The sequence below is a fragment of the Siniperca chuatsi genome, linkage group LG19 (assembly GCF_020085105.1).
Source record: "Siniperca chuatsi isolate FFG_IHB_CAS linkage group LG19, ASM2008510v1, whole genome shotgun sequence".
NCBI classification, from domain to species: domain Eukaryota; kingdom Metazoa; phylum Chordata; class Actinopteri; order Centrarchiformes; family Sinipercidae; genus Siniperca; species Siniperca chuatsi.
The window spans coordinates 5,329,335-5,348,401 of record NC_058060.1 but is presented as its reverse complement, the minus strand read 5'-3'; the positions used below and the strand labels follow the sequence as shown (position 1 = coordinate 5,348,401).

At 41.7% G+C, this 19,067-nt stretch overlaps 1 protein-coding gene across 16 annotated transcripts in view; it reads left to right on the top strand.

Moving 5' to 3' along the window:
- Window positions 1-19,067, top strand: part of LOC122866573 (microtubule-associated protein 4) — a 162,511-nt gene that overhangs the window by 104,564 nt on the left and 38,880 nt on the right. The window contains exon 1 of one of the 16 annotated variants that reach the window (XM_044176387.1): window positions 4,071-7,724. The exons of the other annotated variants lie outside the window; for them this stretch is intronic. Within the exon in view, the coding sequence (XP_044032322.1) occupies window positions 6,500-7,724 (1,225 nt within the window). The 5' untranslated portion in view covers window positions 4,071-6,499. Of the gene's footprint in view, window positions 1-4,070; window positions 7,725-19,067 lie in introns of those variants that run through there. 16 annotated transcript variants of the gene reach the window in all.

Below are 19,067 nucleotides of genomic sequence, written 5' to 3'. Positions count from 1 at the left end.
CTATAAAGCATATGAATCTATGAATATAGCACAGCATTCTCAGAATATACATTTTTATTGAATAATTGAGGATGTTTGTACAGCAGGTAAAATAAGTATTGAACACGTCACCATTTTTCTCAGTAATTATATTTCTAAAGGTGCTATTGAAATGAAATTTTCACCAGATGTTGGTAACAATTCATGAAGTCCACACATGCAAAGAAATCAAACCATAGATGTCAATAAATTATGTGTTATAATGTTAAATGACACAGGGAAAAAGTATTGAACACATGAAGAAAGGGAGGTGCGAAAAGGCAGCATAGACAATCAGTAATTAGAAAGTAATCCCACCCCTTGTCAGTGCAAATTAATATCAGCTGGTTCAGGCCCAGCTGATGGCCTATAAAAAGGTGTCTCATTACCAAGGTGTCACAAAAGAAACATCTCATGATGGGTATGGCATGATGGCATTGGATACAGAAGGATTTCAAAACTTCTGAATGTTCCAGTGAGCACTGTTGGTGCCATAATCCAGAAGTGGAAAGAACATCATTTCACCATGAACAGGCCACAACCAGGTGCTCCTCGCAAGATTTCTGACAGAGGAGTGAAAAGAATTATCAGAAGAGTTGTTCAAGAGCCAAGGACCACTTGTGGACAGGCAAACTTTATGTAATTGAAGGAAGGATGAATGGAAAAATGTACAGAGACATTCTTGATAAAAATCTGCTGCTATCTACCAAGATGATGAAGATGAAACGCGAGTGGACATTTCAGCAAGACAATGATCGCAAACACACAGCCAAGGAAACTCTCAATTGGTTTCAGAGAAAGAAAATAAAGCTGCTAGAATGGTCCAGCCAATCACCTGACTTTAATACAATTGAAAATCTATGGAAAGATCTAAAGATCAGAGTTCATAGAAGATTTGAAGACTGTTTGTGTGGAAGAATGGGCCAAAATGACACTTCAGCAATGCATGCAACTCGGTTCTCCATACTGGAGGCATCTTGAAGCAGTCATTACCAACAAAGGCTTTTGTACGAAGTATTAAATGAATTTCAGTAAGCATGTTCAATACTTTTTCCCTGTGTCATTTAACATTTATTATACATAACTTTAAATTTAAGGACATCTATGGTTTGATTTCTTTCCATGTGTGGATCACATGGGTTGTTACCAACATCTGGTGAAAATTTCATGTCAATAGCACCTTTAGAAATATATCTACTGAGAAAAATGGTGACGTGTTCAATACTTATTTTACCTGCTGTATATCACAAGTATTTTATCATAACCCAATTCACAATTCATGTATTTTATCAATAACCCAATTTTCCCCTCTCTCTCAACCCAACTGGTCGAGGCAGATAGCGGCCCACCCTGAGCCTGTAGGTTCTGCTCAAGGTTTCTGCCTGTTAAAAGGGAGTTTTTCTTTGCCTCCGTCGCCAAGTGCTTGCTCGTGGTGGGAATTGTTGGGTCCCTGTAAATAATATTATAAAGAGTACGGTCTAGACCTGCTCTATATGAAAAGTGCAATGAGATAACTTCTGTTATGAAGTAGCGCTATATAAAAAAAATTTTTGACAAAAAATTTAAAAGTTTTCAGCTCTCTCTCTCTGACCACATTCACTAGAGATACACTTTTAAACATCCGACAATCCACTGGTCAAACTTTTTCACCGTTTTTCACTGAACTGGAAAGTTTTACAGAGCTTTTAGTTGGAGGAGGAGCAACAGCTCTCTCTGGCATTTGCCATCAGGGAAAGCGTGCTGGGGCGCTTGTTAAACTGCGAGAGCAGGGATTTCGGACTGCGCTCCCATAAATACATCTGGCAAATGTCCGCTCCTCAACAGAGCAAACAGACTTTTGCAGATCTGCCGCCCTGTGCTTCACTGAAACCTGGCTTGGTGACATCCCGGACATTACACTACATATGCCAGGCTTCCAACTCCTCCGAGTGGACTGCGTAATAGAGATATCGGGGAAAACGAGGGGAGGCGGAATCTACTTATATATAAACAAAGGTTGTTGTACAGATGTCACAGTTTTAAGGAAATCATGCAGCCCATAGCCCCCGGCCACTAAACAGGATAGGAACAGACTACAACGGACAGTCAGGATTGCAGAAAGAATCACTGGTGTCAACCTGCCCTCCATTTAGGCCTTATACATGTCCAGAGTCAGTAAAAAAAGCAGGAAAAATCAGTGCAGATCCATCACACCCTGTACACAACCTGTTCAAACTTCTCCCATCTGGTGGGTACTACACAACACTGTACGCCAAAACAACCAGACACAAGAAGAGCTTCTTTCCACAGGCCATCACTCAGTTAACAGTTAACATCAGTCTTACAGTCACAGTAATAATCTGACACTGTATATATTTTATATTTATAGTTGACATACACACTGCTTTTTTAACATGTGCATACCACTGTCAAATATATACCTAAGCCGCTGTATAGACCTGACTTTTATATAGACATGGTAGGTTGCTGTTTATTATTGAATTTTTTATATATACTTCTTCTGTATATTTATCTTCTTTCACCAACTTGTATGTACATAATAGCTGGATGCTTATGTTTACCTTTGTCAGGCTTTGTTGTCCTTGTATTTCAGCTGTATTTCTATTTCTGTGTATGTACATTGAGAGCAAAAAAACAGAGTCAGATTCCTTGTATGCCCAATAAAGCTGATTCTGATTTACCTGAGGAAAACCAATGTGTGAAGGTATTTTTTGTTTGTTTGTGCAGATTCCTAGCACCTGCATAGAGTTTATGGTTTGTGCCTTATGATGATTCCCTGGCTTTTAATGTGAGTTTGTTCATGACAGTAGCTCAAGACCGATCAAAAAAATTAAAAAGTAGAAGCAGCTCGAATTAATTAGTGAATGAGAACAGTATTTCCCTCAAAAATACAAAGCACCAGTGGTAAGTATGACATAGTCATATGTGGCTGTACTGATAGAATTTGTGCTGTACATTATCTTACATGTACATTATCACTATTATCTTATTAAGACAAGAATTCAACATGGAGGAAGTGTTGCGTTTGCATTAACAGCAAACAGTATCAACAGCAAATTAAAACAGGAGCCATCAGAAAACAAGGAGATGTCTTACTAAAATATGATCAAATCTAAAAACTAGTAAGTACTTACTTACTTATTAGTAAGAAATAAACTTACTCTCTAATATAGGCCTGTTTCTCTGCAGTTGAGGTAAATAAGTTCTTAAGTTCTTGATGTATGAAGCAGGCGGTTTTCAGTTATAGTTTCCTGAGCACAAACTACAGTAAATCGCTCAGTGACGCATCATTAACCCCCTTGTTGCACAATTAATTCCTACAGACCAGTGGGGTAGCCAGGAATATTAATTTAGGTGGGCCTGTGGGAGATACTGTGTGCAAGAACCAAAGTAAAACATGATCTGTAGATCAACAATAAGTTTTTTTACTCTTAATTTAAGATATAATTAAAATATTATTCAGAGTATTTGCCTTCTATCAGTTTTATACATTGTATTGATTGCAGGCGGCTGGTTTTGTTTACTGTTGCTTAGCAACTTGTGATAGTTTCAAGAAATAAGGTGGCAGTGGCGAGCCTTAACATTATGTTTTTAATTTAGGCTAATGCTGCAATGATTTCCCCAAAAACATTATAGCACAACTGTTGCATAAAAGCAATGTCAAACCTGGAGTTGTGGCAACTGCAGTGGTCTACTCACTGAACATCTGCAGCATTGAACATGCAACTACATCACATCAGATTTTCTAATAGCAAGGGTAACCACACAACCATACATTTTTTTAGGCTAAGCCTATAAGCTATTTGCACAATGCCACAACACAGCAAAAACAAACAAACTTACAGTGTGCCACTTAGTCTACATAAACTAAGTAAGCATCATGTATCCAACAATATAGCAAAGTGTGACAAAGTTCAGCTTCATTTATAAGCAACCATTACATTCACAATCCCTCAGCCAAGAACACACTATGCCGCAACAGCGGGTCCCATTTAAAAAAATTACTGCTACCATCAAAATGCACAATTTATACAAAAAGCGCATTACAAGTCAGGAAACTATAGGAGCAATGTAATCTACATACCACAGCATCACAGTGCAAGACGGCGGGGCTTGGTCTTGAATAATAATAATAAAATGAAATAATTTCATCATAATCCAAATTGTCTGTCAGCTCTTTTTCAAATGAAAACATAGATAAACTGTTCAAACCATACTTTCCCAAACCTATCAGAATCCTTGTTGATGTGGCAACATGACTGACAAAATACAGTGTCCTGTTTGATGCTATATTCTAGCCAAGAGTAGGCTCTACTTGTTGTACCATTCAGATGAGAAACATCTACCTGTTGCTTTTGTCGTGAGCAGGAATGAGAGTAATTTAGGCTGACATGCAGGTTCGTCTATTGCTGATAAATCCATAACAGTTAACGTTACAGCGGCATCTGACTGTCCCGGGGCCGTGGCTGGAGTGGTTGGTTTTGTGTTAGAGGAGCTGGAGGATGGAGGAACATCCCCGGCATCGTGTCCGAGTTTTCTCTCAACGGCTCTTTTCTGACTGCTGTTGTGTCTTCCTCTTTCTCAATGCCTGGCCTCTTAAAAAACACGTGTTCAGAAGAGCCTTGTTTGCTTTGTTTTGACATCTTTTCATTTTTAATTAAATCTGTAGGCCTAACGCTAGCTAGCTAGCTTGCCGTGATTTGTCACTGACCACCAGTTGAATAGCAAGGTGGCGCCCACCCTGCGCTCATTTGAACTTTGAACTTTCATTACAAGTGACAGGGAAGTCTCTCTGTCCATTAGTCTATTCTTTTTTCAATGAATTTCAATAGTGTAAGAAATATTTTTTTTTTAAATTTGCAGGTAACTCATACATAACTAATACATTTTTTATGATTATGCTGGGTGTGCCAGCTTGAGATTTAGATGGCATATGCACATCCGGGCACACCTGTGACTATGTGGCTGCTACAGACTGGTTCAATCACCACTGCTCTAGTAACAGTTTGCCACTTTCATGTCATTTCATTGGAAATCACAGTTTTGGTGTGATTCACAAAGTCAGAATAGCGGAAATTGAGTGTTTCTGTGCAAGATGCTAAGCTGAGTTCCTGTTAAATCCTTACAGGCTTGACTCAGTGTGTTCATCTGAGTAAGTCAGAATTGTGTGTGAGAACTTGCATGTTTTTGTGTATTTTGCAAAGCCTCTGTGTTTGATTATCCCAGTGTGTGTGTATGAGCGTATGGGGGGTAATGGAGTGTGATTCTCCACATGTGACCTGATGTAGTCTGACAGACAACAAGGTCTCTGAAAGACTTTACGCCTCATCCGTCTCCCATAACTCTATTTTCCATCTCCGCCTCTTCTTCTTCCCTCTTATACTGAGCACTTAGATTGGAAACGCTGGGAGATGCATTTATTGTTGCACACATGCTTAGGTAGACCTACCTGTTAAGACACATGCAATCATCTAAAAATATTCACATAGTCTCACATATTTACACACACAGTTGTTTATACTATTATTTCTTTAGTCTTCCTGGCCCCTGCTGTCGCTATCTGTCTTCTGATCCATCCCTCTCTCTTGCAATGTCACACCCGCACATGGTGGAGCAGAGGGTTTCTGCAGCCTTACATCAAGGACCATGTACTTGTTTGTAAGGAGGTTTTACAAAGCATTCCCAGAGAGACAGTAGACTAGACCCCGGGCTTTAAGATTTGAGCCTAGAGCATTTTATATTTTACATTAAGCACAGCATCGGGTCAGAGAAAGGAGAGGAGCTAAAAGTACAGAGAAGGTGTGTGAAGCAAAGTGAAAGTGTAGTAACAGATCAGATGGAGATAAATTCATTGCATTGCTCTAGAGGGCTGACACAGGGTGTGTGTGCGTACATGCAGGCTTGGAGGTGTGTAGAGTGTGCATGGTTTGGAAAGGTCTTGAGTTCTCCCTCCGAAGCACCAACCTCAGCCTCAGCTAAGTCCTCCCTGGGGAAAGACAGAGCTGTGTGTATGTATGCAGTTTAACCATGAGACAGACCAAGAGAAAGAAAGGGGTCGAGGGGAGAAAAACATGGGGTGAAAGGGAACTAGAGGATAGGGGGTTTACTCACTCCACCACAGTGAGTGGGACCTGGAAACGGGCAGCAGCCAATTGGCAGCCACAAGTGGGTCACATGACAACAGTAATAATCAGTGAGAGAGCCAAAGAGAGAGAGAAAAGAGGGAGGGAACTAGGGAGAGAGCTGCACATCGAGTTCACCCTCAGTGTGTGTTTGAGTTCACAGTGGAGGCACAGCACGAGAGACTACACACACACACAAAGTGTAGCACGCACCTGAGTGACTGATCGAAAAGGAACAGCACAAGACAACAAAGGAAGAAGGGAAGAAAATTACCTTCAGACACCTAAGACTGAAACGAAGAAAGAAAGACTGTGAAACAAAGAAAAGGGCGAGAAAGAGAATAGAAAAGAGAGACAGCATGTCTTCTCTCTCCGATCAACAGTCTGGCTCTCCTCACTCAGAGTGCAGTGAGCTGAGTAAGGTGCCATCCCTGTCGCCCACTGTGCCGGCTCAGAGCTGGGATTGGCAGCACCCCTCAGGCATGGACATGGGCACCCCTCAGGGCTTGATGGTAGGTGGCGGGGCTCTGGTGCCGACTGGACTCACAGATGAAGACAAGCTGTGCTTCTTTGAGCAGCCAGGCATGGGCAGCATGGATGCGGAGCGAAAGGTGCTGGGCAGGGTTTGGGGCATCTACGGAAGCAACTCGCTGGGTAATGCATCACTGGGCAGCGCAGGGGAAAGCCCAGACAGCCCTCTGTCTTCCTCCCCATCTCCCTCCCCAGTTTCCCCAGGCAGACTGCCCTCTGCCCTGGGATGTGGGGGCACCAGCAGGGTCTCCCTGCCACCAGTTCCTGGATCCCCAGCCAGGCATATGGAGCTGTCATCACCCAATAGTGCAATGCCTCAACACTCACTGGGAGCCTCACTGATGGAGGCATCTCCAGTAGATGGAGACTCTCCATCTGAACCATGGAACAACTCCAGTTTTGCTGAATCCAGCCCAAAGGTCGCCATGCCCCAGGTGGCCCCTAACTACTGCGTCATTGGAGTTAATGACAACAACCACTTGGAGAGGGGCGACAAGATTGTGCCTGGAGCCAGGGCAGCCTTGGGGGTCCAACAATTATCCAAGGGCTCTTCAGGAGACAACAGTGAGGAGGAGGAGATAGAAGAAGAAGAAGAAGAGGAGGAGGAGTTGGAGCCCTGTTTTATGGGGCGAGCTCAGCATCAGAGGAAGGCTATGCGCCGTGCAATGTCCGAATGTTCCCACCTGTTGGTACCAACCAGTCTAGAGCTGCCTGAAAAATACCCTGGTGGAGATGGGGCAGGGCTGGACCAACTGGTGTCACCTATGGGTGGTCCGCGTCGCTCACCACACTCCATGAAGCGCTCACTGACTGTCGCAGAAGATCAGCCCCCGACTCTGCCGCCCACCATCTCGGCAGCAGGCACCACACACATCGACTTGCGGCAAGCTCCACCTGAACCCCACCTCTGCCTCTCCCCATTCCCACCACTGAAGGATGGCAATGCTGGCTTTCCTCTGTTACCACTAGAGGACCCAGTGGAGGGCTTTAAGGAAGAGAAGGAACCAGGTGACATTGTGCTTCCTGATCTTCCCAGCCCCAATGGGTTCAGCGGTATGGATACCAGCTTTGCTCTGTCTGTAGGCTCCAACACTGAAGGGGAATCTGGTAGCAAATCTAACATGGTTAAAGATGCTGAGTATGACAGCAATGAAGCGGATACTAAACGTAACACTAGTGCAGGTGTAAACTTTGGAGATGGCAATAAACTGACAGTTGCAGGGGATATTGGGTTGAACTCCAACCTTGGGTTGAACTCCAGCACTAACCCCTTCATCACAGTGGATGGTAGGTGGAGGTCATGTTTGTAGTCTCCCCCATTTAACTGTGCTTGTTCACCATCTGTCAAAGTTGACTGCTAAACATGTTGATTTGGAGAAACTGAGTTTGAAGGTAAACATTTTACTGCCCACAGTCCTGTTTGCAGGATACTAGCACTATGTATAACTTTCATAGACTGCTAGTACTGTGAGTTTTGTGAATATGAACATGTAATATATGAATTGATAGATTAGACTCTTGTCTTTTCAGTCATTGTGGACATTTTCAAAAAGAAAAAGAAAATTAATCATGGTACAATGCACGACAGAGTATACAACTAAAATCTTAAAAAAATATGACAGAGACAGAGAGTAAAAAAGAGAATGAAAAGCTGAGAGAAGTTGACAGCAATGGAGTAGCCCCCCACAGGCTACTTGACATTCCATGATGGCAGTATCTGTCTCGTTGTGTTGGTCAAACACAAGCGTGCCCATTTTAGATACAGATCTGCCACAAACTGTACGGAGTGTGTGAATAGATTAATTTAATAGTGTGTTAATACTGGGACAATAGGTATATTGTCTTAGTTTTGCATTTGTGGACACAGGTGGCTGTCTTCATGTGCGACTGAGTGTGTCTGTTCATGTGCATGAAAATGTCTATCACCACCTGACATTTGTGTGCAGGGTCAGATTAACACAGCTGATGGAGGCTCTGTCTTTGTCTAGCCTCATTTTCTCTCATACTCTATGCTTCCTTCATTTTCTGTTAGTCTACAATGCCGTCTCTTTCTAGCTCTTTCTTCTGTCTTCCTGTTGCTCCGAATGCTCATTAGATTCTTGGTGAAGACAGGCAGAGCCAAGATGGCTGAAAGTGGGTCACGTCAAATGTTGACCCCCTCTGAGCCAAAACCGAGGCATTGACTGGGAAGTGTGGCCTAATACGGTGGTGCTTTCTATGATGACCATCTTTGTTTAATTTTGTCTCTGTCTCGCACTTTTTCTCTCTCCTCTTTTTGTCTGTCGATTTGTGTCTTTCTTTTCCTCTTTGCCGGCACGCTGCGGTTGCTTTTGCTGCCCACCACAATGCCGAGTGTGGCAGAGGCTGCCAGTCTGGCCACTGGAGTATTAAAGGGGCAGTGATCTTTATTTTCTGCCCCCTGAAGTCTAAACAGGAGCATGGCAGAGTCATATAGCCACTGGCTGTGTGTTGTATTAATGCATCTTGTTTGCTTTCTTACCAAGGTCATGGTCAAATTTGTGTAGCTCCTGTTGTTGTAAAAACCTTTTATAAGCTCAAAAATACATGACTGTTTTCCTTGAAAGAATGACCTTATGTAGATATGATGTTTTCCCCAAACAGTGATGTAGTGTAGGCAATCCGTGCAAGTCTATTATATGAGCTGCACATGTGCAATACTATAGCTTGGTCTGACCTCCGTCTCTGCAGAGGGGTTGTGGGAAATAAGGATAAGCAGATTTGAAACAGAAAAAGAAGAAAGAGGATCGGGTGGTGTAGAAAGAAAAAAATGGGAAATAAAGAAAAAGACATGGATGGAGCCACTGTCCAGGGTGTACCCTGCCTAAGGCCCAAAGTCACTGGGATAGGCTCCAGTCACCCGCGACCCCTAACGGGACCAAGCGGTAGAAAATGGATGGATGGATGGATGGACATGGATGGAGAGATGCAAATAAATGTATAAGGATGGAAAACAGAAAGTATAGGATGTGATTGAACCTTGCTTGGATAAATAGGGAGGGCATAAAGAATAGAGGGAATTAACAGTGGAGGAACACTGACAAAGAAGAGATGAAAGAAAGATGGGAAAATTCAGAATGAGTGTTAATGAAGTCAAGTACTGCACAAAGCAGAGATCCCCCAGATTTGAAAAGAAGGGATTAAGATAAAGTCATACCAAAAGAGGTCAGAGGTCAGTCCATCAACTTGTATTTCAACAGACACAAAGCAAGTTCCACGCTAAACATATGCCCTGAGTCAGTGTGTATATCTCTGCCATGTCAAATTGTTTCTGTCTCATAATATTTCCTGGTTTCAGGGAGATTTTCAGCCGCCTTTACTCTCAAAATCAAGCAGATAATTGTCACATAATGTTCCGTCAAGTGCACTGAGTTGAATGTTCTGCTGTAGTAAATGGCTTTGGGACGTAGCCATGTGTTTGCTTTTGCTAATGGTTGTCACAGTGCTGAAAGACAGCACAGTCTGTCTATTTGTTTGAATACTTGTTTTTTTGTCTGCTTGTGGGCTTATTATTATTATTACCATTATTTTTTCTGTGTGAATATGTTTGTCAGTATGTATCTGTATATTCGAATGTCTTGCATTAATGTTTGTATATTTGTGCATGTGGGCACCTTTTAATCTTTGTTGCATTTTTCACCTCTTCCTCTTAGTATCATATTTCAATCAAACTAGAATATATAGACTTCACACACTACTGGAATAAGCGCAACTTAGTTTTTTCAGTGATAGCAGATTTTCACTGAGTATAAACTTTCATAAATCAATTTAGAACTCAGGTAAAAAAAAAATTAACCTTCAAACTTCAGCTCTTAATCATCAAATTTTGAGTTTTTCTTGAGTATCAAAAGTAAACCAGTTGATTCTTGTCTGTCTTTTCTTGTCATGGTTACAGCGCCATCAGGTATTGCTAGTAGCTAAAGCAGAATCACTATCCAAGGTGCAGATTTGCCAAAATGTAGTATTTTTATGATGTAATATATAACTTTAGGCTAAAAACAGCTGGGCTCAGTTGTAGCCCACAGCAAATTTACTGACTCAATGGCAATGGTTATCTTCACCCAAAGCATGGTGGGAGCTGTAGTTGATTCAAAGCATATACATCCCAAATGGAGATTAAAAAAGGAAAGACAATAGACACATAAGGCTTAATCCATTAAAAAAAAAATTTCCATTGTCAGCAGTGTGTCAACAACCTGTGGTCATACAAGCATTAATCCAAATAATAATAAATTGCATTAAAAAACAATCTGTACACTCTATGGTTCAAAGGGTTGAGCAACTTCACTGCAGACTGCTGTAACTGTATCATAACTGAGCTGCCATTGAGTCTTAATATGTCTACTAAGACAGAGGATCTCACACTTCAGATAGAACAATAAACCACAAAGTCTACTCTTCACTCTACCACTTCCAAACCACTTTAAAGTGTCCAATGTGTTTGATGTGCTACCAAAGGGCAGTGATGGAGTGTAGCCTTCACTTTACTGAGAGCTGTTGTGAGTGCTGACAAACTCCACCCAGCCAGAGATCTTCAAGTGTTGTGCAGCAAAGAGTGACAGGGTTTTAATGAAACAGCATCTGTAAGAGCTGATTTACATAATCCACTTGAGGAGCCAAATGAAGGCCTCAGATTTTAGTTCTGAATAGTTTATTAAGGATGGAAACCTTAGTTGATTGGAATTTCATCTTAAACCCCTTTTTTTTTGCTTTATATTCCTTATGGAAGATAAAGATAATGAACTTTTTCAATAGTAGCGTCAATGATGAGAAAAACATTTACATAAACTGATCTTAGGTCAGTGTAATGCAAAAAGTCTGAAAAGACCAGTGTAAATTTTCCCAAAAAGAAGCAAAGACATTCTTAAGTATAGGCATATGTATGTCATGTAAATGAATAAATCCCAATTATAGCTTTACAAATGTCAGACATGCCTTTTTTAACCTACATTTCTAAAAAAAAAAAAAAAAAAAAAAAACGAGATCACTTGAAGAGCTTATTTTAATAATAAAGAAAAAAAAGCTTGAGGAGAGTCCAACCTAAATGAGCTGTGTTATCATTATTCTAATGAAACCTTCAAATGTGCACCCAAATGCTCATTGTTCTCTGCAGTCCTGAGCCATATGTTATACAAGAGTTAAGCAATCCTAGAGCATCCTGGTGCCTCAGCAGCTCTGCTAATGCAGCAGGTTGAAATCCAGCTAAAACCTTTAGCAGGGGCTGTGCTGGGCTTTGTGACCCATGCAGAGCAATGGTGCACTGCAAAACTGTACTTTCTGCCAACCTAGTGTGGACACAAATTCGCCCTGGGTGGTGCACACTGAGGCAAAGACGCGACTATGTGATTTGAAAATGTTTCCATCTTGAGCAACATTTGCGCCTTTGCCGAGAGGGTATGGCTGCACTTAATAAACATGTAGAGACAAGAGGAAAAATGTGAGAAAATGGAGGGAAAAACAGAAAGAACTGCAGTTCCTGGTAAGTTTTTAGATCAGCCAGAGGCTAATCTGTCAAACAAACTCACTTAAACAGAATCGTGCATACATTGCTAGCTAGCTATATCTAACATACAGTGGTGTGAAAAAGTGTTTACCCTGTTCCTGATTTCTTTTTTTTTTTGCATGTTTGTCACACAGGGCAGGACAAATTACACTTTTATCATTATTCTTACTTCATGGACTACATGTCCCATTATCTAATCCTATTGTACTGTAAATATGACCACCTTCAACCTGAGCAGAGGTCTAATCAGCAAGAGTAGTAAAAACACCTCTGTGAGTGAGCACATCATTTCAGAAAACTTGTCCATTCACCAATTTTTCTTTGCTTTAGAATTTGCTTTTAGGCACCAATTAAATTCACGAGTGGCCCTGGCTTGCTGTATGAGTGATGGTCAAATGGTCTTTCTCCAAAGGGGAAAAAAGCACTTCAAGTTATGAAGTTCTTTTTACTCTTTGGTGACACAACTTACTTGCAAATTTTACGGCTGGACTGTCTTTGAAGTCCCTGTTTATTTGCCCCTAAAAGTCAATATACTGACTGTACATACAGTGGTGTGAAAAAGTGTTTGCCCCGTACCTGATTTCTTATTTTTTTTACTTTTTTGCATGTTTGTCACATTTAATGTTTCAGATCATCAAACAAATTTAAATATTAGTCAAAGATAACACAAGTAAAATGCAGTTTTTAAATGAAGGTTGTTATTATTAAGGGAAAACAAAATCCAAACCTACATGGCCCTGTGTGAAATAGTGATTGCCCCCTAAACCTAATAACAGGTTGGGCCACCCTTAGCAGCAACAACTGCAATCAAGTGTTTGCGACAATTTGCAATGAGTCTTTTACAGCGCTGTGGAGGAATTTTGGCCCACTCATCTTTGCAGAATTGTTGTAATTCAGCCACATTGGAGGATTTCGAGCATGAACTGCCTTTTAAAGTTCATGCCACAGCATCTCAATAGGATTCAGGTCAGGACTTTAACTAGGCCACTCCAAAGTCTTCATTTTGTTCTTCTTCAGTCATTCAGAGGTGGACTTGCTGGTGTATTTTGGATCATTGTCCTGCTGCAGAACCCAAATTCGCTTCAGCTTGAGGTTGCAAACAGATGGCCGGACATTCTCCTTCAGGAGTTTTTGGACAGCAGAATTCATGGTTCGATTTATCACAGCAAGTCTTCCAGGTCCTGAAGCAGCAAAACAACCCCAGACCATCACACTACCACCACCATATTTTACTGCTGGTATGATGTTCTTTTTTTGAAATGCGGTGTTACATTTACGCCAGATGTAATGGGAAACACCTTCCAAAAAGTTCAACTTTTGTCTCGTCAGTCAGAGTATTTTCCCAAAAGTCTTAGGGATCATCAAGATGTTTTCTGGCAAAAATGAGATGAGCCTTAATGTTCTTTTTGCTCAGCAGTGGTTTTTGGGTTTTTTTGGAACTCTGCCATTGCAGGCCATTTTTGCCCAGTCTCTTTCTTATGGTGCAATCATGAACACTAACCTTAACTGAGGCAAGTGAGGCCTGCAGTTCTTTGGATGTTGTTGTGGGGTCTTTTGTGACCTCTTGGATGAGTCGTTGCTGCGCTCTTGGGGGTAATTTTGGTCGGCCAGCCACTCCTGGGAAGGTACACCACTGTTCCATGTTTTCGCCATTTGTGGATAATGGCTCTTACTGTGGTTCGCTGGAGTCCCAAAGCTTTAGAAATGGCTTTATAACCTTTTCCAGACTGATAGATATCAATTACTTTCTTTCTTATTTGTTCCTGAATTTCTTTGGATCTCGGCATGATGTCTAGCTTTTGAAGATCTTTTGGTCTATTTCACTTTGTCAGGCAGGTCCTATTTAAGTGATTTCTTGATTGAAAACAGGTCTGGCAGTATTCAGGCCTGGGTATGGCTAGAGAAATTGAACTCAGGTGTAATAAACCACGGTTAAGTTATGTTTTAACAGGTGGAGCAATCACTATTCCACACAGGGCCATGTAGGTTTGGATTTTGTTTTCCCTTAATAATAACAACCTTCATTTAAAAACTGTATTTTGTGTTTACTTATGTTATATTTTACTAATATTTAAATTTGTTTGATGATCTGAAACATTTAAGTATGACAAACATGCAAAAAAGTTAAAAAAAATAAGAAATCGGGAACGGGGCAAACACTTTTTCACACCACTGTATGTACAGTCAGTATATTGACTTTTAGGGGCAAATAAACAGGGACTTCAAAGACAGTCCAGCCGTAAAATTTGCAAGTAAGTTGTGTCACCAAAGAGTAAAAAGAACTTCATAACTTGAAGTGCTTTTTTCCCCTTTGGAGAAAGACCATTTGACCATCACTCATACAGCAAGCCAGGGCCACTCGTGAATTTAATTGGTGCCTAAAAGCAAATTCTAAAGCAGAGAAAAATTGGTGAATGGACAAGTTTTCTGAAATGATGTGCTCACTCACAGAGGTGTTTTTACTACTCTTGCTGATTAGACCTCTGCTCAGGTTGAAGGTGGTCATATTTACAGTACAATAGGATTAGATAATGGGACATGTAGTCCATGAAGTAAGAATAATGATAAAAGTGTAATTTGTCCTACCCTATTAGGTGAAACAAAGTTAAATGGAGAATATAAATAAATAAATATAAATGTCATAGTTTTTCCTACTATGACAATTGTCATATATTGTAATAGTAGTGTCCCAGTAAGCCATGACAGTGTGACAGTGAGCCAGCATGAACACCAGGTTCCTTGAACTGTAGCTGCTTAGCTACATGGAATTCAGCCATCATTAGGGTTCAAACCACAACGTTTTTGTCGTTTTTTTAGTGAAGACCCTGTTGTTATTTATTATTTAGTATTATTAATATTATTAGGGCCCAAGTAGCGCCCGCTGCAAGGTCCCTATTGTATTTGTAAGAATTAGGATTCGGGCTTGAACAGTGACCACTATTGGCATGCAAGGAATTATTATTATTATTATTCCTCCAAATTAATCGCACTTTTGAGGGGCTAAAGATGCTCCAAAACTCATGAAACTTTGCACACTTGTCAGAAGTGGTGAAAATGTACGGATTTTGTGGGTCTTTCGCATGGGCATTGCAAAATGGCTCCATAGCATAGAGTAGGACTCTCCCAGGAAGATGGGGGAGGGGGGAGCAGTGGACACAGAGGAGTCTGAGGGCCGACAGCAGCTGAGTTAGAGGGGGGATGAGCAGGAGCTGGTGTGTCGAATCTGTTAAAGAACAGATTAAGTTCGTTGGCCCTGCCAAGCTGACTTCAACTCCTCTGCTGCCAGTCGGTCTGAAGCCAGTGATGCTCTTCATGCCGCTCCAGACCTCTCTCATGTTGTTCTGCTGTAGTTTCCAGTCCAGCTTCCTCCTGTACTTCTCCTTGGCCTCCCTGATCTTCACTTTCAGGTCAGCCTGGATTGCCCTTGCCTCCTCCCTATTACCATCAGTAAAGGCCCTCCTTTTGGCATTCAGGATGTCCTCAATGTCCTTTGTTACCCACGGTTTGTTATTTGGATAACAATGGACCATCTTAGTTGGGACATTGCAGTCCACACAGAAGTTAATGTAGCCACTAATGCACTCAGTGAGCCCGTCAATGTCCTCTCCATGAGGCTCACAGAGTGCATCCCAGTTTGTCACTTCAAAACATTCCTGCAGTGTCTCATAGGCCTCCTCTGACCATCTCCTCACTGTCCTTGTGGTAGCGGGCTGCCTTTAAACCAGAGGCACGTAGCAGGGTTTGAGGTGAACCAGGTTGTGGTCCGACCTACCCAGGGTGGGGAGGGAGGAAGAGCTGTATGCGTCCTTAACGTTAGCATACAGCAGGTCCAGTGTCCTCTCCTCTCTAGTAGGACAGTTCACATACTGGGTGAAATTAGTCAGTGTTGTTGAAACACTGACATGGTTGAAGTTACCCAAGATTAATATGAGTGCACTCGGGTGTTGAGTCTGGAGTTGTGCTATGGCGGTGTGAATGGCGTTGCACGCTGATGCCGGGTTAGCAGAGGGGGGGATGTAAACAGCCACAACATTGGCATGTGAGAATTCACGTGGCAGTTAATATGGCCAGAGTCCCACAGCTAACAGTTAAATGTCCGGGATACAGATACTCTTCTTGATAGTAGCGTGACCAGGGTTACACCATCTGTTGTTAATTAGAACAGCGAGCCCGCAGCCTTTCCGCTTACCACTCCTGGTGTGATCCCTGTCGGCCCGAACAGTCTGAAAGCCGTCAATGGAAACGTTATGGTCCGGGATATCCTTGTGTAGCCTTGTCTGAGAAGCACATCAAACTACACTCACGGAACTCCGTCTGACTCCGGGCTAACGCCGTTAGCTGGTCCATTTTATTCGCCAGTGATCTCACGTTGCCCATGACGAGAGAAGGCAGACACGGCTTAAATCTCTTGTTCTTAAGTCTCTTTTGTCTGCACCCCTCTCTCTTCCCTCGCCGCTTCGTTCCACCTCTGCATCCTCGGTGTGTCCTCCTCCAGATCTCAGTAGGGAAATCGGGTGTCCTGGGCGCCATGCCGCTCGGCTTCAGCGCGATCAGTTGTTCCCTGGTGTAAACAATACAACCAAACAGCTGATCTGCAGCAGTGAAGTACTAAAACTCTTTCTACTCTCGTTTTTGTAAAGAGCGTAGTTTAAATTATACTTACACACAAGTTACTCAAGTTTGGAAGAAAAAGGAAAGCTAAAAGTTGGAAAAAGTAAGATGACGAGACGGAGCTACAGCAACAGGCAGCATGCAGGCTGGCGCATGCGCGCAATGATGATGCTTCATTGTGAAGATTGTGAGTTTCCTTCAAACACTGTTGTCGTGGCGACACATTATTCCCCGTGAAACAGGAAGTTGTTGTAACTTGAGTGTACATTGTCTAGTCTTACATGAAATTTTCAGGGTGTGGTCCACACTTCACATACTGGAACATAACTTATAATTAGTGGGTGTTCTCTAGTGCCACATAGCAGACACAGGAAGTGACATTCAATATCTCCATGCAGTGTCCAAAACACATGAAAATTCAGAGCCGCGTCGACCAACATCCGTCAACAACACCGCATCCTCAGCTCAACACAACGTGCGGTAAGGTCCGAGGGCCCGTTTATCACTGCTTGCATCTTTAATTAGAGTCCAAGCAGCAACTCCTGCGAGGTCCCTATTGTATGTTTGAGTTTATTATCTTTATGGTTTTTATTTTTTTAAATGAAAAAGTGAAATAGATATCTGATACGGGTCTCATGCATGAGTCTGGCAAAATGGCTCAATTGCGTCCCCTACAGTCAAAGCCCCCACCTTTAAATTTGAGCTAAATGTATGAAATTTGGGAGGCAGATGTATCATCTCTAGACTTAAAAAAAAGCCTCTTGGAGCCATACCCTAAATGCAACAGGAAGTCAGCCTTTTTGAATTGAATGGGCACTTTTAGGCCATTTTCCGTCATTTACAGTCTCTGTACTTTAATGAACTCCTCCTATAGAATTGATCCAATCAACCTCAAACTTGGGCAGTGTAATCTCAAGACCTTCATGATCAAAAGTTCTTCAAAGAGTATAAGTTGAACGGCGTGTCCATGGCGTGGCTTCAAATTTCCATGTTTCGCTATGAAACAGGAAGTAGCGACTCGGCGAATTTCGACATGAAAAAGAAACTCCACTTGTAACTCCACTCCACATGGTCAGATGTTTTCCGGATTTTACATGTTTGATAAGAGTCATGCCTTGAAGACATCTACTGGCCAATATTCAGTCATAGTCATAGCACCACCTACTGGCAATATGAAGTTACAGGCCCTATACTTTTACAAACTACCCCTAGTAGGTTAACCAGATTCACCTCATATTTGGGCAGAAAAGCCTCAAGACCTTGATGATGCTATATTGTGAATCTCCTGAGATTTTATCAAATGCAGTTGCCATGGCAACCCATTATTTGCCATGAAAAACAAAGCTGTTTTTGAGGGGCTAAGGATGTTTGAAATCTCACGAAACTTGGCACAGAAGCATTGTATTTTGTTGTCTGATATTGGTCTTTCACATGGGTGTGGCAAAATGGCTCGATAGCACCCCCTACAAAATGTCAACGATGTAGCCCTCGCACTATGTTTCACTGAGATGTACGAAATTTAGGAGGCATATGTATCATCTCTAAATGTAAAAAAAAAAGCCTCTTGGAGCCATACTCTAAACCCAATAGGAAGTCAGACATTTTTAATTTACTGTGCAATTCATGCCATTTTTCACAATTTACAGGCTCCATACGAACTCCTCCTAGAGAATCGTTCCGATTGATTTCAAATTTGGGCAGTGTAATCTAAAGACCTTCGCAATAAATAGTTCTTCAAAGTTTCAAAAATTAGTAACTATTCCAACTGATTTGATGTTTTGAAATTTGTAACTGTGCTACCTTGGCTCTACAGCGTCAGATGTTTTCCAAATTTCACATGTTCGATAAGAGTCCTGGCCTGAGGACATCTACATGCAAATTAGCAGTTATGATCATCGCGCCACCTACTAGCAACAGGAAGTAAGCCTTATGTGACAATCATTATTTGATATACATGAAATTTTCATGGTGTGGTTTACACTTGATATACTAGAACATAACGTATAATTAGTGGGTGTTCTCTCGAGCCACATAGTGGACACAGAAAGTGTCATTCATCTCCTTCGTGCTGTGGCCAAAACACATGGCAAATGACTCTCACAAGTCCAATTCAATGTGCTTTGCAAAAAAGCCTCTTGGACCACTAAAGTCCGCCTAACTAGATTTTCTGCCATTTTGAATATTTTGAAAAACACATTTGTGACATCACCTCCTAAACCGCAGGTCTGATTGCTACCAAATTTTTGGTGGATCATCATTGGACG